Source organism: Salvia hispanica, chromosome 1 (assembly GCF_029641045.1).
Source record: "Salvia hispanica isolate PSC_SH4W2 chromosome 1, Shi_PSC_v1, whole genome shotgun sequence".
Taxonomy (NCBI): domain Eukaryota; kingdom Viridiplantae; phylum Streptophyta; class Magnoliopsida; order Lamiales; family Lamiaceae; genus Salvia; species Salvia hispanica.
In genome coordinates, this window is record NC_142692.1 from 41,319,879 (window position 1) to 41,343,692 (window position 23,814).

Sequence of the window (23,814 nt, forward strand, 5' to 3'; positions counted from 1 at the left end):
CTCATTTTCTCTAACTCATATAATTACATTTTATTACTCCTTTCCTTTCAATTAAGATGAATCAAAACTTTTAAGCACAAAAATTAAATAGTGTTGAATAGATTAAATAAAAATAAACTAAAATAAAAATGATAAAAAAAAAGTAGGAGATAAAGTAAAAATTATTAGATATTTTGTTGGAACGTCTCGAGAAGAAATATGATTCAATTTAATTGTGACGAATGGAGTATAAATGATAAGTTAAATATGAACAATATTTGGTAGATTGGAGGAAATAGTTTTTTTGATATGATTAGAGTGTCCACCATAGTAGAGCCGCGGCTCGGGCGTGGCCCGGCCGCGGCTCCTATAGTGCATGGGATGGGCGGCCGTGGCAGGGGAGGGCGCCCACGAGAGCGCCACGATAGTGGCCCGGCCGCGGCGCTTGGGCGTGAGCCGCGACGCTCCTATTGCAGCGGCCACGGGCCGCGGCTCCCCTATTTTCTGAATTTTATTTTTTAAAAAAAAATCAAAAATAATTACATATATACCTAAAATTCAACTCTTATTTTTTATTATAGTCTAACAATTTTTATTGTAGTAAAATTAAAATATAAACAAAATGGAAAAAATAAATGATTGTATGGCTTGGGCATGTCCACTATAGTGGAAAACATGGACGCTGGTGGCCTGACCACGATTTTATAGTCTGGCCACACTTTGTAACTTGGTCCGACCAACTATAACTATAGTGGACACTCTAGCATACCTCATGAAACATATTATAGCTAATAACGATACCAAAACCCAAAAGAAATGGGCTTTTTTATGTAATATTTTGGGCCTTTCACCAAAATAAACAATTTCGGTATTGACCATTTTATCCCTTCCCCTCCCCAAGCAACCATAAGAAATTTGGTGATCCACCTTTAAACCCTAAACCCCTAATTCCGAATTCCCAATTCCAAATTCATCGGAAAACGAACAATCATGGATCACATAGCTGCAGCAGAAGAGGCAATGGTGAACGAGAGGCTGAGACGGAAGCTCAACGAGGTCAACACCGCCGCCCAGCAGCATCTCGCCGCCGTCCAGGACCACATCAATTTCACCCTCCAGGTTTTTCCCCCTTTCCTATTTCTACAATCATATCCAATTTGAACCAATTGATTTTTGAATTCGCTTCGTGCAGCAATCGTACTTCAAGTGCGCGTACGAGTGCTTCGATAGGAGGATGAAGCAGGAGGAGATAAGCAACTGCGTGGAGCATTGCAGCGTGCCCGTGCTCAAGGCGCAAAATCTCGTCGAAACCGAAATGGCTAAGTTTCAAGTACATGTTCCTCCCACCTTCATTTTTCTATTTGCTCTCGATGATTGAAGTTGATTAGGGTGGTTGAATTATGATGCATTTGATATATTGTTTAATGTTTCACTGTGAAATGAACTCCTTAAGCTATGTGATTTCATTTTGTAAACAAGATTCTGGATTTATGCCATTCACTTCTCAAGATTTTGTTTTGAAAATGTTCTTATTTAGAGGTGCTTAGGCCATCCAGTGCTAGCTAACTTCAGTGATCCTCAATTTAGATTCATCCACCATGACTGCAAGACATTTTCCCTTGTTTTGCGCCTATGATCGTTTTTTAAACCTAAATGTATGGCACTTCCAGCCTATGAAGATTGGTTATTGTGCATTGTTGTTTCACCAAATTTCTTCTCACAAGAAGTTACACGAATAAGCCTAAAGCCTTAACCACAACTATTACTACTCGAACTTAAGAACTTTATTAGTAGTAACATGAACCACAATATCAAGTTGATTTAGCTAACATAAAAGTTTGTCGATTCATATTCTTTAAATCTATTGCTGTTTGTTTCTGGCCATCGGTAAAGTTGGGTGTTCATATGCCTTGTATGAATGATCATGCTTGGTTGGGTTGGTTAGAACTCATTCTGAAGTATCTTCAAGAAAATGATTATATATACCAAGGCTGGTTGTGATTTGTTGTTGTTGGTACATGCAGGAACGATTGAGCAGGTCTCTGGCAGTCTGCCAAGATAAATATGAGGCAGCCAAGCTCCAAACAAACAACAGCAGTGCTTCCCTTGGCGATTTGGAGTCATGCGTGGACCTTTCTGTTAAAGAAAGCATTGATTTGATCCCACACGTTGCTGGAAAACTGAAAGCGCATCTGTCAATGGATAATTAGAAGCTACATCACCATGTTCTTTTTTTCTCTTTTGCCTTAATAGATGGGATGATCAATATTTGATCTGTATTAAAATTCACAATGAAGCTACTACCATGAGAGGGAATACCATAAAAGTTCTTTTCTGAAGAGTTTCATTTTATGAAGTCTTGTTACACGTTTGCTTCCCATGAATACTTTCATCCCAAAAATGATGTTAAAAGCGTGTGAAATGGCTGCTTACAATGCTTTCATTTCTAAAATGCAAGTGGATTTAGGTGGTCGAATGTTCAGAACTCAGCTATTTGCTACCTTGAAAAATAACATATATTATTCCTTTCGTCGCAAAAAAGATGTATCGACTCTCTACTACTTTTTTTAGTTCAACAAAGAGTTTATAAATTCAGACTTTATTTAAATATAAAGAAACTGAGGGCAACAACATTCACCTAATTATACATAAATATATAATCTTGTAGTAATAGCTTATTCCTCGTTTCGATGCTTCTGATCTTCAAACTTGTCAATAGCCACCTGAAGTTCATCAGTACCACCGACTGCTCTCATCGTGTAGAAATACACCCCAAAGACAAACGCAGTCAGACCTCCAGCAACAACTGCATTCTTGGTCTTTGGTGCAAGCGCACGAAATACTGGAATCCCCGACATCTCAGAATGAACAGCTCTAGGCAATGCTTCCTGTTGCAAGCTAAACAAACAAAGGCTTAATTAATTGCTAACCAACATACAGGCTTCAACTGTCAATATGGAAACAAACATGCATGCCCTGCACAATTATAACATAGTACTGTTTAGTAACTCAGAATTTGTCTTGCACCTCACCTGTAGAAGTAGAACTGACACTAGAACATGGACACAACCAGCTTCCTAATTCGGAAAATTATTGAAGTTCTATATCTGTCAATCCTCAAAGGAAGCACACTATGATGAAAACAGACTCTTCATTAAAGGGCTCCTAGCTCAAAAGGTTACTACTACTACTACTATTTATGTTCTATATCTGTCAATCTTCAAAGGAGGCACCTTTTTTAGTCTAACACTGTTCTACCATTTTCCTTTGCAATTGCATAGATTGATAGATTGAACTATCGTATTTTTCACTAAAGGGTTCCTAAATTTCGTATTTTTCACTAAATATTAGGTTGCCCCAATTGTTAGATTGAACTATTACCCCATTTTCCTTTGCAATTGCATAGATTTCTCTACTCACAACCCAAACTGTGAAACATTTCCCGGATTCAATTGATTGCAAAAACGTCGGCAAAAACAGTTGTGTAAGATAAAATCAAACAACTCATCGTGAAATTCCGTTCACTACTCCAACAATATCATTCTCATTAATCATTCAATTCAAACATTAAATTTAAAAGAAAAAGAATAAGAGAGATGCCGCACCTGATCGCAAACCCTACAGCTTGTTTGCACAGTTTCTACTGAAATTGCAATACTGAAACCGAGTTCGGTTTAACTGTTTATATGAAAATGGGCCGTACTTGGGCTCGACCAAGTACAGATACAGATCTATTTATTGTGTATTTTATACTCACTCCGGACAAAAAAAAATGGGACGCAATTACCATTTTTGACCGTCCAAAAAAAATTAGAGCATATTCATTAATGAAAAGTTTTCAACAAATAATAACCCTTCACATCAATCCACTGATACTACTTCTCACTTACTTTTCTCCTTTTTCTCTTACTTTTCTCCCTTCTTTCTTGTTTTATCAATTCTACGTTAAAACCCGTGTCATACACCAATTGTCCTATTTTTTATGGACGGAGGGAGCATATTTTATACTATGAAAATAGTATAATTTGGACAAATTGCAAGAAAAATCAATAAGTTTCATCTAGAAAAATGAAGAAGTTTCATCAATTTATAATTAGTTCGCAACTTTAAAAGTTCGTCAGAAATGACTTTAAGCGTAATATTGTTGATATTTATCAATCAAACAAATATTTATAAATAGATCAAATATACAAATTCACTACAAATCTTATTGTGTGATAATTTAAAACAATTTTCAAATTTAATAAAATTTTATTTATTTTTGAAAATTGCAAAATGGACTAAATATTTTACTAAAATTCATAGTAATTTTTATTGCAAGCTTAATCTTTACTTTTAGTTGTTTTATTTTAAAATTTTATGTTTTGTAGTCCAAGTAAAAAAGGCTTCTGTTTGTTTGAATAAAAATAGAATATAAATAACTTGAAAACCGAATTCTTCTCTGTGTAAACCCAAACAACACCAAATTAACTATGGAAACCGAACACAAATCCAATAGAAATATTCAGTTTGGCGGAATTACTAGAATTTGACCTCCTTCAACAAATGCACCATTGTTACATCGCTACGACAAAAACTCACCCTTCTCGGATGTCGTCAACAAATGGAGTGCAAAATCCACCAATCTACACTCTTATTAAGCTATTCGATTCTACTGGAACAAATTTCATGCTTCGGGCTGCATCTTCTCACATTCTTCTCTTATGGACTGGAAAAGAACCGTCGATAAGTATCTCTCACCGAAGCTAGGAAACACCACCTACAACACATCATTTCAATTTAGGATACAAAGAAGCAATATCAGTTTTGTATTTTTATTTCATTTATACACCTAGGTGGATAAATGTGGTAAGAAGATGACAGCTTGTGCATCTAACTTCACTCAAATTCAATAGCAATTTATAGCAGCTATGATGTCATCAAACGTGAAATAAATTCAATATATATGTGTATAAATATATTACCGCTATAAGCTTTCCTGCATTCTCAGGTCTCTTTCCAACTCTGATAGCAGCAGCGGCAGCGGCTCCAGAAGATATACCCACCTGGGCAGAGAGTTCCAAAAGATGCATGGACTTAGAAAAGTTCGATAGCGTTTTAAGCAAATATTCATTTAATGATGACAAGCTTGTGGAACGACTAAATTTCAATATTTAAAGTGAAAATGTTCCTTGAAAGTGAAAACTCAGAGAGATGTCACAGACTAACATACAATTTATAGCGCTTTGCTTGCATTAAAATATATCAAACTCTAATTTATCCAACAATTCAAGTTATAATGTTACTGATACAGCATAAAACTCATTTAAAAGTAGAAGATACCCACACAACCTTGACAACCATATGACTTCATGGAGAAAAATATCAACAATCAAACAAAAGCCCTATAGAAACTTCTAGTATCAATACTTGTTTGGGTTGTTATTGGTAATCGGGTGAATAATAAGAGCTGAGATAACATGCAATGACTGCAGATGTTTTATATAGAAGATGAGCAAGTAGTTAAGCATGATGTCACATATAGATATTGTTGGTTTAACAAAATAACTATAAAATGAACTAACCAGCAGGCCCTCTTGGAGAGCTAATTGCTTTGCAGTTTCCACAGCTTCATCACTTGATATCTGACAAGGATTTAATCATTCAGCAGAAAAAGAAAAAGCTTACAAATCAAATGTGTATATTTATTGGAATCTTGGAAAATAGGGAGTACTATTTTGAACAGCTCAAGTTAAGTTAATAAACATTCACAAAATATATGTGTCAGTAGTATGAAGTTTGAAAATCAGGCTTAAAGCTGCAGCCAGTTGCACATAGATAAATAGATAGCTTGAAGAATGAAGATAAAACCAGACCTCTATAACTTCATCCATCACATCTTGATCTAAATTCTTCGGAATAAAACCTGCTCCAATCCCTTGAATTTTGTGAGGTCCTGCAGTTTCAAATTGAAAATACCAAAACCGTACACTAATTTAACCAGGAAAAGTAACTTAGCAAAGACATAATAGGCTGCACTCATACCAGGCTTTCCACCAGACAGTATGTTGCTTTCAGTAGGCTCCACACCAATAACCTGAAGCCAACAAGGAATTTAAAATGAAATGGACAAGGAATTAAGCTGGCCATTGTCTATATTAGACTGGCATACAGGCCATTTTATTGAAGAAAATGAATTACCTTGACGTTAGGGTTGTATTTTTTGAGATAACGGCCAACTCCTGTAATGGTTCCACCAGTGCCAATGCCAGCTACAAGTATATCCACCTTACCTTTTGTATCTTCCCAGATCTCAGGGCCAGTGGTTTCAAAGTGAATCTGTGGGGTCAATGCAATTAGAATTTTAGAATCCTCATGATCTCATCTATGACTCCAGTTTCATCCCTATTCACTTCAGTGCCAGTAAAAGTGCAGCACACCAAAGGCTATTCCTAAATTCAGATTTTGGATCACATGGTGCAAGCATAAAGAATGAATGATGAAATAGATGCAAAACATGCTATTATTTGTGAACTTGGTGACTAGGATTGGTAAGGCCAGGGTTCACACACTAAGAAACTATTCCACAATTTCATTTAAAGAAAAGAGGGCATCCAAATATTATAAATATAGTTGGAACATTAGTAGGAACCTTGGGATTTGCAGGGTTATCAAACTGTTGAAGCATGTATGCATTTGGGGTGTTATTGACTATCTCTTCAGCCTTTTGAACAGCTCCTTTCATGCCTTTAGCTGCATCAGTTAAAACTAGCTCAGCTCCAAATGCTTTCAAGAGAACCCTTCTCTCAAGACTCATGGATGCCGGCATTGTCAAGATGAGCTTGTATCCTTTTGAAGCAGCAATGAATGCAAGACCTATTCCCGTATTTCCACTGGTAGGTTCAACCAATACACTCTACAAAATAGCCAAATTTCACCAATTAGAACGCAGTACATCCAACACAAACAAATATCACCATGTGGGGAAGTACTACTATTAACAATTAACAACTAACAAGTGAGCCACACATGATCACTTATAGAAGCCAAACCAGGATTATCCTCATATTAGGCATGTAACGAAAGAACCAGAAAATAAAACAAAGAAACCAGCTGTTGGAAAATTTTGTGCACAAAACAGTTGTGATTCTCCATCTTACCTTTCCTGGAGTAATAAGACCTTTCTGCTCAGCATCAGTAACCATACTGAGTCCTATCCTGAAAGAAAGACATTACCATAAATAATAAGCTAACATGGGAACATGTCAAAATTAACTTTTGAATAATTTTTCAGGCTGCAAAATTGGAATATTTAATGAATAATGAGTCAGAAGGCAAAAAACATGTTCACTTATGCTCAATGATGAATATATCTGCTAATGCCCCAGATACAAAAGACTGCACGATGATAAAAAGAAGCTCTCACCTATCCTTGACACTGCAACATGGCTCCATAATTTCAAGCTTTGCAGCTATATTTGCAACACAGCCTTTTACAACATTGTTCAAGTAAACCATTGGTGTATTTCCAATGAGCTGTTATAAGGTAACAAACATTGAGAAAAAAAAATTAGAAGATAACTCCGAAGCACAGCTATAAAAAAAAGACACCAGCCAAACGAAATAAACAATGAAATATATAAGATGTACTCCCAGAGACATAATGCCTGCATCAATGCACCCAATAACTGAAAGCATGTATTGTACGGACATTCATTAACTATGATATTCAAATTATTTGAAAAGCAATTCAACAAAAAGGTATAGCAATATTACACTTCCCCTTCAGCATCAAGTCATGTTAAATTTGCTAAATTATAAGCTGATCTTATCACCAATTTAGAGAATAACTGCACATACCAAAAACTAAGCTTACACACGACAAAAGCCTCTCTATAGACCCTTCCATTTCCTTCCATGATTAAGTTCAATGGTGATTCACGAATCTCCATAGGCAACCAGCAATAGCACTCTAATAAACAGAAAAATATGACCTTGATATTCCATTCCAATAACACTCTCTTTAAAAGGCACTCACTAAGTACATCTTTAAAAGGCACTCACTAAGTACATTTCACTAATAAAAGCACACGGTTTCCATTTTTATAATAATCTAAAACTTTCAACTTCGCAAACCAATTTCATATCGCATCTAAAAAAAACCATCGAATCCGAATCCAAACACACAATCAACACATTTCATAAATATTAGAACGACAGAGTGACCTGAGTAACATCTTCAGCAATATTGAGTCCTTCAATCTCCGTCTCCGCCTCCAGAGAAATTGCTTTACAAACAATTCTATTAGAATTGGCGCTAATCTTTCTACTCAAATCGCCCCCGGTGGAAATCCTGGCGCTGTTTCCGAGCTTCGGCGCACCGATGCGACAGCGTTTGGCGGCGAATAACGCCGGCGAACGGCTGTCCGATGACTTGTTGACGGTGCACAGAGAAGTGAGCGGCTTGTTCACGAGCGACGCCATTGGATTACCTCTTCTGAAGCTTGTGTATTGTGTGGGAGTGTGTGTCTAGATACAGAGACGATGGATGACAAGAAAAGCCATTTATTATCCTTTCGAGCTGACGAGGGGTCGCATACGACGACGTTTTGTCCGATTTAATTTATAGGTCGAATTTCAAAATTCTCCTTATTAATCTCAATTTTAGGTATTGTTTAGCTATAGGTCAGCAATAATAATGTAAAGTTTAGGTTAATTGTTGATCGTTCTACTTGACTATTCCACAATTTTTGTTAAAAATGTGACAATGTTCATTATTCCTTCTTTCCAAACAAAACTCGTTTTCATGCTCATCCAACATTCAAGTATTAGTATATCAAAATCTTTGCTTTAACGTGATAACAAAATCTCATATATAGATCAAATAAATCATATTATTAAACTTGATTCAAACCTATAATTATAATCGGAATTGTATAGTAGTAGTAATACACAAAAAAATCGGCATTGACATGGTCAACAATGCGTAGATATAATGCGAATAAATACTATTATGAAACATCAAAAAATAGCCACAAACTTGATGATATTGTTGTTTTAGTTGGATGTAATAAAAATTTTCCAAATTTTGAAATAATTAAACAGCTATGATATTGAATTGTTATATTCATGTCAATTAAACTTGGTATTTTACTTTTTGACATTGTGTTCTTTATATTCAAGTTAAAAATCAAAATACATGTTCAATTTTGGCAAAATAACACAAGGAGACGAATCACAATCAAACATACATCATTGATGGCCAATATTAAAAGTTCAATTGACATACATCATTCGAAAAATCTAAAAAAAGGAGGGATAAGTATAACAATTCAATTGATGGCCAATATTAACTACTGTCGTGACCAAGAAAAAAAACAGAAGAAGATATTTTGGTTATGTCCAAGAATTAGCCACATGCTTAGATTTTTTTTTCTTCGTATCAATGCGGAGTACACAATTTCCCAATATACACTAGGAGTAGAACACTACTAGTATAAATTTTTGTTTATTGTTTCTACACTAAATTAAACCTTTTCAAAAATTTATTGCTTGGAAAAGATTTATTACTAGAATAAGTAATTATAGTATGTTGTTACGAAAATTTATTTGCTACTTTTAGCTCAAAATATAAGCATTTAATATAGAGCAGTTATTGTTGTAGCTCACATGTTACAGTTATCACACTCTTGCCAATATAGATGGATTGGAATGAAGTGGGGATACAGTAATTAGTATCAACAACATAGTTATAAATCAAAATCTCAAATACTCGCAATTCCGAAATAATTATAAATGACTGATATTTCGGACATGAAATCAACTGGTAGAGTGCAAACATCACTCCAGAGGTCATATTTAGTTCTTAGGCCATCTCCAACCATTTTTGAGTTTGGGTCACACCAAAAAGTAGTTTTACTCCAATCATTTACTCTAAACTCAAACCCAAAAGAATATTCTATATTTATATTCTTTTTATACCTTTTCAATTATACCTACATGTTTACTTAAATTACATATTAGTTCCACAATATTTTATCAATAATTTATGTAACTTAAATAATTATACAAATTTTTTTTATTAATATATTTATATATTAAATATACTTTATATTTAAAAAAATTACACTACTTTTAAAATTAAATACACTAAACTTGCAATAATAAAATTCAAATATAAATTGAAACTCATTTAAATATATCGCAATTACATAAAACATATCACGATAAACATAAAAAATAGCTAAAATTCAAGACTCGAAATTTGTGTATTGTTCCCACAAATGATCAACTAGCGTATTTTGAAGTTCCAGATGAGCACTTTTATTTCTTATTGCGTCATATCGGGTCATATACTCTTGAAATAATAACAAGATTTTTTTAGCAATATTCGTTCCTATTTAGTAAATTTATTAGTTATTATTTGTAAAAAAATATAATTTATTATAATATGGCCAGCTTGATCATTTTTATTTAATTATTTTTATTAGAAAAATATATGTAAATTCCATGAACAAATTGTGTCTAAGACCACCTCCAACCATACACCAAATCCCATTTTTGGTGTAAAAATGTGCTCCAACCATACTCCATACTCATACCCATTTTTGGGTTTTTTAATCAAACAACACCAAATTTGAAGTGAACACCAAAATTGAGTATCTACTGCAAAAAAATTTTAAATATTGCATAATAGTCCTTATTATTATTTTGATTGTTGAATCAGCCGGCGGCCAATTTGTATACTGTCAATTTATGTACTAGTACAGTATTACTTGATAATTGATTCAAACTATCAGCCACATAATTTAGACACAATTTGTTCATGGAATTTACATATATTTTTCTAATCAAAATAATTAAATAGAAATTAGCAAGCTGACTATATTATAATAAATTATGTTTTTTTACAAATAATAACTAAATAGGAATGAATATTGCAGAAAAAATCTTGTTATTATTTCAAGAGTATATGGCCTGATATGACACAATAAGAAATAAAAGTGCTTATCTGGAACTTCAAAATGCGCTAGTTGATCATTTGTGGGAACAATACACAAATTTCGAGTCTTGAATTTTAGCTATTTTTTATGTTTATCGTGATATGTTTTATGTAATTGCGATATATTTAAATGAGTTTCAATTTATATTTTGAATTTTATTATTGCAAGTTTAGTGTATTTAATTTTAAAAGTAGTGTAATTTTTTAATATAAAATATATTTAATACATAAATATATTAATAAAAAAAAATTGTATAATTATTTAAGTTACATAAATTATTGATAAAATATTATGGGATTAATATGTAATTTAAGTAAATATGTAGGTATAATTGAAAAGGTATAAAAAGAATATAAATATGGAATATTCTTTTGGGTTTGAGTTTGGAGTAAATGATTGGAGTAAAACTACTTTTTGGTGTGACCCAAACTCAAAAATGGGTTTGAGTTTGGTGTAAATGGTTGGAGATGGCTTAAATTATGCTGCTGATAGTTTGAATCAACTATCAAGTACTAGTACTAGTACACAAATTGACAGTATACAAATTGGCCGCCGGCTGATTCAACTATCAAATTAATAATAAGGACTATTATGCAATATTTAAAAAATTTTGGCAGTAGATACTCAATTTTGGTATTCACTTCAAATTTGGTGTTGTTTGATTAAAAAACCCAAAAATGGGTATGGGTATAGAGTATGGTTGGAGCACATTTTTACACCAAAAATGGGATTTGGTGTATGGTTGGAGGTGGTCTTAAGCAAAAGAGAAAAGTGACGAGAAAAGCAATGAACAAAGAGTCGTGCAACAACAACAACACATCAAGTTGTGCATGAGAGTGCGTCGAGACCATCTTTCCAACAAGTCCAAGCGAATGTGGCTGAACTTCTAGCCAAGATAAATTTGAACTTGCAATTTCTCGACTACGGAATGGTGCTTAAGATGTAAGTCTGACAATTTTCATGGACACATCACCAACGTTAATGCAAAACAAAAAGTACTCCCTTCGTTCTGCCATTAGGAATCTCATTTGAGTTCGACATGAGTTTTAAGAAATGTTAAGGAAAGTGAATGAGAAAAGACAGTGGAATGTGACTCATTTTTACATACTCTCTCTGTCCCAGTTTAAGAGTCCTATTTTGCCCTGTCCCAGTTTAAAAGTCTCATTTAGAATTTACCATATTTGGACATAAAATTTAACCTTATTGTTGATGAAATTTACACTCAAATGTCATTACTTTCATAAAAGTAAAATAAAACAAAATCCTAAACATACAAAAAGTCAAAAGGGTCTCACCTTCCACTACCTTACTTCAACTATTACACACTCCAACAATTTCTTAAAATATGTGCCTAACTAAATTGCACTCCTAAACTAGGACGGAGGGAGTATTAGTTTTATAACAAAATGTGAATGATAAACGAGACTCTTAATTGCTGACGGACTAAAATGGTAAATCGAGACTCTTAATGGCACACAGAGGGGATACTATAATCCATAATTACACTATACTTGTAAAATTGTGATTATTTGGTAAAATATGTCAAATGTTATATTGGCATTATTAGTCAAATAGGACAAAAACATAAATCATTGACAGCTATTTTTACTAATTTATTGCTAATATATTTATAACCCCACCTAAATAACTTGCATTTCCCCAAATAATAAATAGAAAAAAATGAAATTACAGCAATCTTAAAATATTGAAGAGGAAAACGAAAAACCATTCGATTTAGTGAGGCACTGAGATCTGGAAGAGGTTTTTTCTTCTCTGATTCATCGCCACCAACATTCATCCAATCTTCCTCACTAAATCACACTTTTCCCCACTAAAATTGTAGATCCTAAATCCATTGTTAGCTACGAGAGTTCCAACTCGACTAGCAAGATTTTTTCAACTCTTTTCTGTTTTCCCCAACTCAAATCGACTGCCTTTACAGAGGCAAAGTTGAAGTTGCACCTCTAATTGTAGCATTCAGGTTCGATCTTTTCTCAAATTCTATGATTTTGCTAATATTAACATTTTTCGACTCTGCGCGTTACGTGTTTGCTGTAATGTTTTGCGACGTTTCTTCGCAATGCCAGCCTGTAGCTGCTATTTTGGTGTATTAAACTGACAATGTAGATTTTTGATGAAATTAATGGACCGTAATTCATTTGTAATGCCGATGTATTGATGGATTCTGATCATTGTCTAGGTTGGAATGGCTGTTGGAGTTGCAGCATTAGCTATTCTGTCCGGAAAGGCGAATTTTTGTCATTTGTCAAGGGAATGAATGAGAGAATCTTCAGAAGATCTAGCATCTTGTTCAGTCGATTTGTTGTAAAATAACTAGTTTAGTTAGATTTAGTAGGGACGAATTTCAGGTTGTGATATTCGGGGCATGAGTGCATAGATTGGAAGGGACCAAATTAGGCACAATGATCAGCAAACACCTTCTGCTGACCTACCTGTATCTCTTAGTGTACATAACACTATCCTCGGGAGTTATTCTGTATAACAAGGTATGTATAGCCTGCTTAATGGCCATGATATCACAGCCATAGTTTTGCATATTTGCATTGTGTATGGTTGATACCCTTAACCATGTTAAACTTCCAGTTAGAGTTTAAGTGATTTGCATTGTTCATACGGGGTTATGTTTGGACAAAATGGCCAAGATATGATACAGAATACGATTAAAAGATTCGCTTATACTCATTTTCTGCAAAAATGTTATACAGTGCACATTAGTTTGTGGTTCCTGAACTCTGTGCTGTCCATTAAAGAGGATAGCGATCTTGTACCTAAGATACTCGAAAATAATCCACTTTTTGCATGTAGCAAAACTGAAAGAAAACAAAAAAAGGAAAAGGTGTAAATGCTGATGTGTTTTGTCTCTGTCTATTTACATGATAGAGGGCCAGGTCTCAACCCTCAAATGTTCCCAGACTCTTGTATATAATTGATAAATATTAAAAATATATGAACATACTAAGCTTAGATGTTTAGTTATTTTGTTATATATGCACAAGAAATAAATTTTTTAACTATTGTAACCATTATAGTTTCCATTAGTATACAAAATAGTTTGTTGTTGCTTTCTTCAATATTTATGACCTCACATTTACCCCCCTTTTACGTTTTCTTGTTTGCAGTGGGTTCTGTCGCCAAAGTATTTCAATTTCCCATTGCCGATAACTCTTACCATGATTCATATGGGCTTTTCAGGTTTTGTGGCATTCGTTCTGATCCGTGTTCTTAAGGTACAGATTGTTTTGCTTCTTTTATGTTATAGTAGTTCATTATTCTTGCTGTTCTCTTGCTACCATGAGTATCATTTGTGCCCCTATGATAGTTTTTTTTATCATCTACTTAAAAGTTTATACTTTGTAGTTTGAATTTTGATGTTCTAGGTTAGGTGTTATCTCTAGCCAATACTATACTCTAGATTCAAATTGAAATAAGGCACCACAGCTTTGTAGATAACTCTTGTGAGAGAAAATTATGTTTGAGTTTAATTTGTTGAAGTTTGGTAACTGTTTTGTCTTCTATCCTTCGGTGATTTCCTACAGCCTACTACAGTTGTCAGTTTGTAATCTCGTCTTATTTCCTTTGCCTTTTATATTCCTTCATTCAATATCATTTCCTCCCCCCCTTTTCAGGTTGTATCACCTGTGAAGATGACTTTTGAAATGTAAGAGATGTTCACCTCTTTCTTACTCACCTCATATAGCATCTAGTCTGATCATGTCTTTTGGTGTTTGCAGATATGCGACATGTGTGATTCCTATCAGTGCATTCTTTGCGGCAAGTCTTTGGTATGTGATGATTTTTCCACAGATTATAAGTTCCTTGCTCGCTTTCACGGTTTTGTATGCTACATCAGAGACTTGCTACCTTTTATGCAGTAATTGTTAATCACCTATTACTAGGAGACTTAAAAATTGACTAGTGACTACTTAAGAGTATCATGAGTTTGTCTGTGTTCTTTTATATACTGGAGTTTTACCTTGTTAAATATTACCATCAGTGCTAACAGCCCCTGCAAAAATGAATCGTGATGTTTACAACAACACATTGTTTGTTCTGAAGTGTGTAGTTCAGTTTTTCTCTCAATTTAGTACAAGTTGAATTTACTATGGTTAATCTCTTAATGATATGCATGGAAATAAATGTTCAAGAGATTATAGTATCAACTATCACCTTTGTTTCTTATGGTAAGATTAAATGTTAAATACACCTTTGTTTCTTATCCTTAAATTTATAGCTGTTCTCAGTAATTCCCATCACACTTATATTAGGTCGATGCTTACAAAGTAATCTTTCACAAACTAAATATAAACTGGGTAATAAATATGCAGAGGCCTGAGATACAGGAACAGAATTTACAAAAAACCAAACATAAAATCTACTCATAGTTTTGCTTTGGCCTTTGAAAGTATAGGATTTAAGTATGAAATTCCCTAACAGCTGTGGATAAGTGAGTGTTTGTGTTTGGTTATGCCAGACTATGTTTTATATGCCATGTTCTTTTCTACGTTTACTTAGGTCTATACTTTTTGTACAGGTTTGGAAATACAGCCTACTTATTCATCTCTGTGGCCTTCATCCAGATGCTCAAAGCCTTGAGTATGTTTACCTATTTTCATTTGACCTCCTCTATATCAATTTCAGGCACAGGAAGATGACTGATTATTATTTTATAATTATACTTGATGGCAGTGCCAGTTGCCACTTTTCTCATGGCTGTTCTTTGTGGAACCGACAAATTAAGATGTGATTTATTTCTGAACATGCTGTTGGTCAGTTTTGGGGTTGTGATATCATCATATGGGGAAATCCATTTTAATGTAGTGGGCACGGTGTATCAAGTTACCGGAATATTTGCAGAAGCTCTTAGATTGGTTCTCACCCAAGTTCTTCTTCAAAAGAAGGGCTTAACACTCAATCCTATCACAAGCTTGTATTACATTGCTCCATGCAGGTACACTTCTTCCATTGATAAAATAAAATTTCTGAGAAATGCACATAGGAAAGTGCATGCCTTACATCTTGCAAAATTAAAATCTGTGCTGATCCAGTATGACAGTGAAATTGTACCAACTTTGATGATCTGGGTTATGGCATCTCCAACTAAACATGCTATGGATGCTTGGTGGCCATATTGACTTTTCAGTATTTAGCTTTATTATATGTATTGAACATGGATAATACTTGATATGTCCTTTTTCCTTGTCTTTGCAGTTTTGTGTTCCTCTTTGTACCATGGTACCTCTTGGAGATGCCCGGGATTGAAGTATCACAGATCCGGTTCAATTTTTGGATATTCTTCTCAAATGCACTCTGTGCATTGGCTTTAAATTTCTCAATCTTCCTGGTAATTGGTAGAACCAGTGCTATTACTATTCGAGTTGCTGGTGTTCTGAAAGACTGGATTCTTATCGCCCTTTCAACTGTCATTTTCCCGGAGTCAGCCATCACAAAGCTTAATATCATCGGTTATGCTGTTGGTACAAATCTTATTCCATGCTAAATTTGTATTTCTCTGAAAGTAGTCTGCTTGAAGACCATGTTTTGAAGTTATCATTGTTTCTACAGCCCTTTGTGGTGTTGTCATGTACAATTACTTGAAGGCCAATGATGTTAGGTCATCCCAATCTCCCGGAGATGGTGAACGAACAGCAAAGGTAAAAATTCTTCTTCGTTAAAAACAATTCTCACAATCTTCCAATATTTTTCACATCACTCCTAAATGACTATTTCGTCAACTCTTGATAAACCAACAAAATTGTGTTCTGGTACAGGATCTGAGATCTTCCAATATGTATGGTCTGGACGACAACTCCTCAAACAATGGTATGGGATTAAAGAACGCAAGGAGTGGGCATATAGAGGTTGTGATAGATGAGGACGTCCCTTTTATTCCTGCTTCGAAGGGTCTGTTGTCGAGGTCAAAACCTAGTTAGAGATAGGTGCTGGGATTGAATTACAGTTGTTCCTTCTATTGTTGGTCTATTCTTGGAGCAGCTCTTTTTTTGCAGTGCATTGTTAATTCTTTATCTAGAGAGTATCATCATGGATACTTAAAACACCTCTTAAGAGGGTTTGGAGTATGCAATGGAATAGTAGGCTGTTTGCGTTAATTCCCATTACAATATGCAGATGTATCATGTACTATATCAATATCAAAGTTGTTATTAGAAAGATTGATGATAATCAAAAGATATGGCAAAAAATACTTATATAAAGGAGTATTTCACAAGATAACAACTACCATATAAATAACATATCACAAGCAGCACAATACTTTAAAATGCCCGAATCCAACTGAGCTAGCAGCTAGAAATTGTATTACACTTCAACGATTTGAAATAAATGCTTAAAATGCCCTAATCTAACTGAGCTAGCAACTAGAAATTGTATTACACTTGAACGATTTGAAATAAATGAAGAACTGTTCAACTAACATCGAGATGATACATCAGAATCAATAGAAGTAAGGCACAGTTATTTTGATCATCGGCAAATTGATACATGTTAAAAAGAGATTCGTAAAATTTGGCATGGCGTAACTCAATCTCTTCTACAAAGCACATAACCACAGAAACCAAACAGACAGTAATCCTACAATTAAGAGTTTCACTTCTCAACCATACAGGATCGACGTTGGATAAGAGAACTAAATTTCACCAAGATATATCTGCTTGTCGCTGCTGCAAGACCCGATTATCGGTTCATTGGGATGAAAGACGCATTCATTCACTGACCCAGTATGGCCAGGGAGCTTGTACAGTATGCGTCTTGAAGTAGTGTCCCATACGTAGACCATGCAGTCGCTACTACCAGCAGTAACTTTGCTTCCATCAGGTGACCAGCTACACCTCAGCAGGTTCTTCTCAAAATTGTGTTGATGACCTTCAAGAATCTTCACGCAGCGATTCTGGGGGGCATATGGCCGCATATCCCATATTCGAAGGGAGCAATCCATGCTGTTTGTTAGAAGGTAAGACCCATCTGGACTCAGCTGCAAACCAGTGATCATATCATGATGTCCTTGAAGCTTCATAACAGGATCAGTTCTTCGTAAATCCCACACCTTGACATCATTGTCGATGCCACCAGTGTAAATCTTATCAGATGCATCAGAAAAACTGACTGCTGTGATCTGGTATTTGTCTGGGAAACTCTGAATGGAACCCCTTTGACGCATATCCCAAAGTTTTGCAGTTCCATCATCCGATCCGCTGACGATAAGAGGAGGGCCCCTCCGAGCAGGGCAACACGAGTTCACAACAAACAAGTGCCCGACCATCTTCTTAATCTGTTTCCCAGTCTCAACATCCCATGCCCTTAAAGTTTTATCAGGGCTTGTTGATATTATCTGCGAACCATCAGTATTCCACTGAACATCCAAGACAGCATTCTTGTGCCCTCTCAAGACCATAAAATTTTTGCAGTCACCGTGCACATTCCACAAAAAGATATCCCTGTCATGTGAACCAGATGCAATGACAGTCCCAGCAGGATTAAACTTCATTGAGTAGACTGCACTTTGATGCCCAGCCAGTAACATTATAGGCGCTTCTAAGCTTGATGTCCGCTGTTTCCCATTGGGTCCTGAACCAGGTGGGCCAAAGCTGTGTGTGAAAGTTGACAACTCTGTTGGCTTTGGACCAACCACCGAAAGAGCACTTTCGACTTGCATTGTCGTTTATGTTTCTGTTAGACCTTTGATTGAATATGAAGAAAATAGCCGTGAACTTTAGCTCTGCCTGATTACACAATTCATGATGCCATCAAATCAGACAAGATACAGAATTAAACAATACTAGTAGGAAAAATAAGAATTGTAGGATCAAAGAGCATGATACAAATAACAAACTATATCTACTCTTCCACCCTAATCAGCAAGAATAAATTTCCCACACTCAAAGCATTCCGTAGATTTCATATGTATTCCTTCATAAACAAAATCAACACCGCAGCCTTCTTACAATATTCACATCAAATCCAGCAAAAGATAAATCCACAACGTTTTGAGCACCAACTACTCCTTCCTGGACACCACCCAAGCATAAGCAAAATCATGAACATGAAAGAAAAGAGAGAGAGAGTGTCGATCAAAAACAAATCTACTGAAAACAGTCCACAGCTATCCAAAGCAATGACTTGCCAAATCTAAAACAAGCAAAACTAAATCTCCAGTGGCAATTACAAATTCCAGTACGCACAGCGCAAATCAACCATAAAAAAGTAAACGAATAGAGAGAAAACAACCAGCCACGACAAAAATGAAAATCGATCATCTAATTAACAAACCCGAAATGGGGAAGACGCAGAGCAAAATTATGCACATTACAATCGGGGAAAAGTATGAATTATGCATCAAAGAGAAGCTCGTAAACACTAAAATTATGCAATCGTAGAAACATTACCTTGGTTTAAGAGGTAGTTCCGAAACCCTAACCTAGGGCTCTTCAACACTGGAAGTCTGGAACAGCTGAAGATTTGATTGGAAAAAATGGAGGGGAAAGGAAATTTTTTATTTTGGTGGGCCTTCAATAATGGGCTAGATTGGGCCCATCCTTTTTTCTTGGGCCTCCACTTTTGTTGGAACTTTCATTTCCCATGTCAAAATTCAAATCATTAAGAAGTAAAAAATAAATAATAATGCAAATCACCATATTATTGGAAATTTATTGAGCTTTGTGCTTTGCATTTTAGATTCTCTTACATTTTTTTGAATTCAAGTTCAAGGACTTCCCACAAATTCTTTAAGGGATCATGAATGTGCAAACATCAAAATATAGTTATAGTTCACTCAATTTATGACTTTTTTACAAAAGTATGTTTCGCACATTTGGTTTGAGGAAGACATATGGAGTATTTCGTTGAAGGGGTGCCAAAATAATATTCCCTTACCTTAAATTTTATTTGGAATAAAATTTTGACAAATTGATAAAGAGCACACATACACATGTTGTAAAGGGTCAAATTTCATTGAATTAGGGCCACAAGATTTAGCCCTCTTATCAAATAGCAACCAATGAAGTCTCACCACCTAGTTAATCAAAGGATGTAAAGGCCAACACTATCCACAAACTAAATTTCTTGATGCACATAAAAATATATACTCTTCAAAGTTCCAAATTCCCCCAAAAATAAAGCTAGGTAAAATAAGCATGAGCCATATAGGCATAGCCCCTATTACTCCCCATGCACCAAAACCCTCAACCTCCACAAGATTCTATGCTTGCAATGCTGCACTTCCTCATCAGAAAACATCTGTGCAAAGGAGGTTTGTGTCTGATTTTCTTGATCACTACATTTTTTTTAAGACTCTTGATTATATTTTCTAAGTAAGAATGTGTGGAATGTAGGGATGTTGCAATGGGGTTGGCTGGTGTGTTGTTGGGACTGAGTGTTGGTGGTGGAAATGCGTGGGGAGCCGCGAGAAGGCCTCCTCCTCCCCCGCCCGAGGAGAAGAAGGACCCAAATGTGACTGGTTTGGCAGCAAAGGTTCTTGCTAGCAAGAAGAGGAAAGAAGCCTTGAAGGAAACCATTGCTAAGCTTAGAGATAAAGGAAAGGTCATTCAAGAAACATCTCCATCTCAGTAGATGTGTGTTTTCACCAGAATTGCCTTTGAATAAGTTATGAATTCAATTGAACATGAATCATAATGTTCATTCATTTCCACTTTTTGCTTTTCGATTGCGATGTTTCGACATTTCTGCTGATGAAAATGGTAGCATGAACACATGAAATGCAAGGAGAAAAAGGGAAAATTAACAGAAGAAATCCAAGACAACAACTTTATAAGAAGACACTTAAATTGTTCTGTACATTTATATTTTTTTCATTTCATCTAAATTATTACATTGATTATTTCAATCTGAATAAGGCCTGCTAAAATATTGGCCATATGTATTCACATTACTAAAAACTAAAACCTTCTAAATGAGAGCAGTTTCTGAGCATTCTTTGCTGCTGTCACTTTTCTCACCAACATTTTCCACTTAACCTCCTCTTTCTTGCTCTGTTGCATCATCTTCACCTTAAAATGCCTAACATTTTCCAAACATTTCCAATCAAATCTTTGATAAAAATCAATTTACATTCACAAAAGTGGTGTGTCATGTCACTCTTACCTGCAAAGAGGGACCTTGCAGAAGTCGGGGTCGTTGCACATGCGCGAGTGCAGCTCGAGCAGCTGCCACATGCGCTTGCAGTGCACGCACCCGCCGGGGACTTTCGTCCTGCATCCCGAGAAATGGCGGATCAGGGCCTCGAGCCCCTTGCACGCGGGAAAGCCACAGGCAACCTGGCTCCCTTTGAGAGCCTTGTCGCGAGGCCCGATTGTCCTGCACCCGTCCTTGCAGATGTGGAGCAGAGCCTCCATTGCCTCGTACAGCTGGACGTACACCTTCTTCTCTTCGACTTTCTTCGACCTCTCTTGCCTCCTCTGCGACACGGTTAGAACATAAGACAGCTCTCTTCGAGGTCACTTTCCACTAGTATGTAGTAAAGGATTGGTGACTCACTGAATCTTCTTCGACAACGGACTCCACTAGCTCTTGCTCGAGGGTGGGATCAGCGTGCCTCATCACCTTCCACGCCTCGGTAGTGGAGATGCTTTTGAAGTCGCGAACTATCATACGCAAGCAGACGAAGGCAAGGCGTGGAGCGTCACAACCTCTAGCTAGCTGCAGCACGTCAATAACGTTTTCTTTGGTCAGCCAGCCTCGTTCGAGCGTTTGTTCACAGACTCTTTTAAGCGATGGAACGACGTAAGAGTGTGATAGAACCAGTAAATGGAGGACAAACTTCTGCATCACCTCTTCTCCATAGCTGCACCATAAAAACCAGAATTTTGACATCTGAAATCATCAGAATATGAAAGAGTGAATGCTTTTTTTCCTACCAAGATGAATAGAGGAAACGGATGAATGCACGAACCGCATCACACGGTACACCAGGAATCCGAATAGTTCTCACATGATTCTTGATTTTAGACTGCTGTAAAAGATTCCTAAGGACTGGAGATGCAATGCTCTACAGATCAACGAAACGAAAAACAAAAAAAACAAACTAATCAGAAACTCAAAACTTTGAATATAAAACAATGGAGTGATTGCTAAACTATGCTCACCAGAATACTTTGATGAGCAGCAATTATCGATTCATAGTCTGTCAAAATGTGCACATCGGCTCCATACCCCTCACTGAAGAGCTTCTCCCATATATCTTTCGTTTCCTTTGGAACGAAACATGATGCTGCAAGTCCCCTATTCGATCTTCTCCTAGGAAGTGGAGGAGGTTTTGGAATATCTAGACGGGGACGTGGTGAAGGCCTTGCACTCTCAAGGAAGTCCAAATTATCCGATGAATTCCCTCCCTCTATCTGTATAACGAAAGAGGGCTCAAACGAGTCAATAGAGGAGGATGGCCACGAGATCTCAACAGCCGAAGAGCCCATGAACCTCTATTGTTTACCTGCATTGTGGAACATTATAAGTAAGTAACAAGGCGTGACAAATCCAGCACGGAAGGAAACGGGTATGGAATCAGCAGCATTAGAAAGCTTTGAGGCTTCTCCTTACAAGAGCAAAAGTCTAAGAATTTTTCCATTTGAGGTTTGTGGGAAGCTTGCAATGGAAACAACCTATTCTTGGAAAGAGATCCAACTAAGAGGACTACCATTGGCTAAGAGGATTAAGACAGCACAAAATTCATTTCAGGTGCCCCACCACATATACACTTTTCTTGAAAGAACTTCCATCAAAAGAAAAGAATTGTCCACACTGGTTTTCTAAATGATCAATAATGGTTCAGAACCCCGACCTATCAGTGGAAAGGATCAACGGAAAACGTCCTACCAACTAAGATGCGCTTCATCATCAACTAATGAGAAAAGTAAATCAAGGTTTTCTCAACAAAGTCCATAATTTACATATGTTCTAAAACTATTTTTAAAAGTTGCGGGATTGACCAGAAATCGACCAAACTTGTTGATTCTTTCGGAAATTTTCCCTTAACCCCACCCCCCTCGAACCCTCCCATCCGCCATTGAAGATTAACTCAAGCTCACCATTGAAATCCAGATAAACAGGCCTTGCAATTAATGAATATCAATATTCTAACTGTTGAATTAAACAAAATTGTAGACATAAACCAAACATCAGAAAATCTAAGTATCAAGATTGTCTTCTTCAAGAAACATTAAAAGATCAAAGCTTTACAATCTAAACCATTGAAAACAAAGCTTCCCTCTTTTAAAGATCAAAACTTTTCACACATTCAGAATCAAAGAGCCAAAATATGCACGCCACATTCAACCAATCCAAAAAAGGAACCAATAATTCATAAATGCAACAGTAGAAAACAGAGCACAAGCTGTGAAGCTTACCTCAAAACAGAGTGACAAGTGATTTTTTTTGATCAATTTGATTAATTATCAAAATACAATTGGTGAATGCAGCTTTTGTAGCTGAAATCAAGGGAAAAGAAATGGAGAAAAGGTGGCTGTGGAGATAAACTCAATATTTGTGAACTGTAATAGAGAAAGAGAAGGTTTTTGGCTGTTGGTGGTGGATGGCTTTAGAAAGTCTTGTGAATAGTCTTTGCTTTTTCGATGAATGACGTGGATTCATTTATTGTTTTTCTCCGACCACTAATTTCAACTGACAAGATTCATGATTTGGCGTATGTATACCTAATATTCACCATAGCTTTAGAATTTTGAGTTGTTGTTTTAGCACTATATAATCATTTGATAGTATGATTTTCTTGTCTCTGCTTATTTCTTACGATTTTTATTTTTTAATTTGTAACAGTATATTCTATAATTTATCGACTAATACATTCTGA

General features: G+C 35.8%; 6 protein-coding genes and 1 pseudogene across 11 annotated transcripts; 3 read left to right on the forward strand and 4 right to left on the reverse strand.

Moving 5' to 3' along the window:
- Positions 1–871: 871 nt before the first annotated feature.
- On the forward strand, positions 872–2,318 carry LOC125218436 (uncharacterized). Its single transcript, XM_048120105.2, has 3 exons — positions 872–1,098; positions 1,172–1,309; positions 2,004–2,318. The coding sequence occupies exons 1-3, from the start codon at positions 970–972 to the stop codon at positions 2,187–2,189; spliced, it is 453 nt and encodes a 150-aa protein (XP_047976062.1). The 5' UTR covers positions 872–969; the 3' UTR covers positions 2,190–2,318.
- A 244-nt stretch (positions 2,319–2,562) lies between these two features.
- Positions 2,563–3,726, reverse strand: LOC125218437 (cytochrome oxidase assembly protein). 2 transcript variants are annotated; one of them, XM_089066569.1, is made up of 2 exons: positions 3,585–3,726; positions 2,563–2,877 (listed from the first exon to the last, which is right to left on the reverse strand). In XM_089066569.1, exon 2 carries the CDS (start codon positions 2,835–2,837, stop codon positions 2,655–2,657), a length of 183 nt encoding a protein of 60 aa, XP_088922695.1. In that variant the 5' UTR covers positions 2,838–2,877; positions 3,585–3,726; the 3' UTR covers positions 2,563–2,654. The 2 variants fall into 2 exon arrangements, with proteins under 2 accessions (XP_088922695.1, XP_088922696.1); XM_089066570.1 differs by having other exon boundaries at positions 2,563–2,867; positions 3,585–3,682.
- Positions 3,727–4,445: 719 nt separating this feature from the next.
- LOC125222370 (cysteine synthase, chloroplastic/chromoplastic-like) lies at positions 4,446–8,500 on the reverse strand. 2 transcript variants are annotated; one of them, XM_048124925.2, is made up of 10 exons: positions 8,185–8,500; positions 7,385–7,494; positions 7,119–7,176; positions 6,611–6,874; positions 6,160–6,297; positions 6,004–6,055; positions 5,835–5,884; positions 5,544–5,603; positions 4,944–5,024; positions 4,446–4,738 (listed from the first exon to the last, which is right to left on the reverse strand). In XM_048124925.2, the coding sequence occupies exons 1-10, from the start codon at positions 8,440–8,442 to the stop codon at positions 4,646–4,648; spliced, it is 1,164 nt and encodes a 387-aa protein (XP_047980882.1). In that variant the 5' UTR covers positions 8,443–8,500; the 3' UTR covers positions 4,446–4,645. The 2 variants fall into 2 exon arrangements, with proteins under 2 accessions (XP_047980882.1, XP_047980881.1); XM_048124924.2 differs by having other exon boundaries at positions 5,835–5,914; positions 8,185–8,499.
- A 4,146-nt stretch (positions 8,501–12,646) lies between these two features.
- LOC125223532 (putative sugar phosphate/phosphate translocator At1g48230) lies at positions 12,647–17,089 on the forward strand. Its single transcript, XM_089063181.1, has 10 exons — positions 12,647–12,942; positions 13,162–13,468; positions 14,102–14,209; positions 14,609–14,640; positions 14,714–14,764; positions 15,514–15,575; positions 15,669–15,930; positions 16,191–16,456; positions 16,545–16,633; positions 16,751–17,089. Exons 2-10 carry the CDS (start codon positions 13,385–13,387, stop codon positions 16,910–16,912), a joined length of 1,116 nt encoding a protein of 371 aa, XP_088919307.1. The 5' UTR covers positions 12,647–12,942; positions 13,162–13,384; the 3' UTR covers positions 16,913–17,089.
- A 348-nt stretch (positions 17,090–17,437) lies between these two features.
- LOC125223533 (uncharacterized) lies at positions 17,438–19,814 on the reverse strand (annotated as a pseudogene). 2 transcript variants are annotated; one of them, XR_016134677.1, is made up of 3 exons: positions 19,382–19,814; positions 18,941–19,003; positions 17,438–18,718 (listed from the first exon to the last, which is right to left on the reverse strand). The product of XR_016134677.1 is annotated as an uncharacterized LOC125223533, transcript variant X2 (transcript). The 2 variants fall into 2 exon arrangements; XR_016134676.1 differs by lacking the exon at positions 18,941–19,003 and having other exon boundaries at positions 19,382–19,813.
- A 272-nt stretch (positions 19,815–20,086) lies between these two features.
- On the forward strand, positions 20,087–20,621 carry LOC148933819 (uncharacterized). The gene is made up of 2 exons (XM_089063183.1): positions 20,087–20,244; positions 20,327–20,621. Exons 1-2 carry the CDS (start codon positions 20,129–20,131, stop codon positions 20,562–20,564), a joined length of 354 nt encoding a protein of 117 aa, XP_088919309.1. The 5' UTR covers positions 20,087–20,128; the 3' UTR covers positions 20,565–20,621.
- A 111-nt stretch (positions 20,622–20,732) lies between these two features.
- BT3 (BTB and TAZ domain protein 3) lies at positions 20,733–23,564 on the reverse strand. Of its 2 annotated transcripts, none has more exons than XM_048126716.2 (6): positions 23,354–23,564; positions 22,097–22,440; positions 21,904–21,999; positions 21,489–21,824; positions 21,096–21,409; positions 20,733–21,011 (listed from the first exon to the last, which is right to left on the reverse strand). In XM_048126716.2, the coding sequence occupies exons 2-6, from the start codon at positions 22,421–22,423 to the stop codon at positions 20,891–20,893; spliced, it is 1,194 nt and encodes a 397-aa protein (XP_047982673.1). In that variant the 5' UTR covers positions 22,424–22,440; positions 23,354–23,564; the 3' UTR covers positions 20,733–20,890. The 2 variants fall into 2 exon arrangements, with proteins under 2 accessions (XP_047982673.1, XP_047982672.1); XM_048126715.2 differs by having other exon boundaries at positions 21,489–21,795; positions 21,869–21,999; positions 23,354–23,561.
- Between the last annotated feature and the right edge of the window lie 250 nt (positions 23,565–23,814).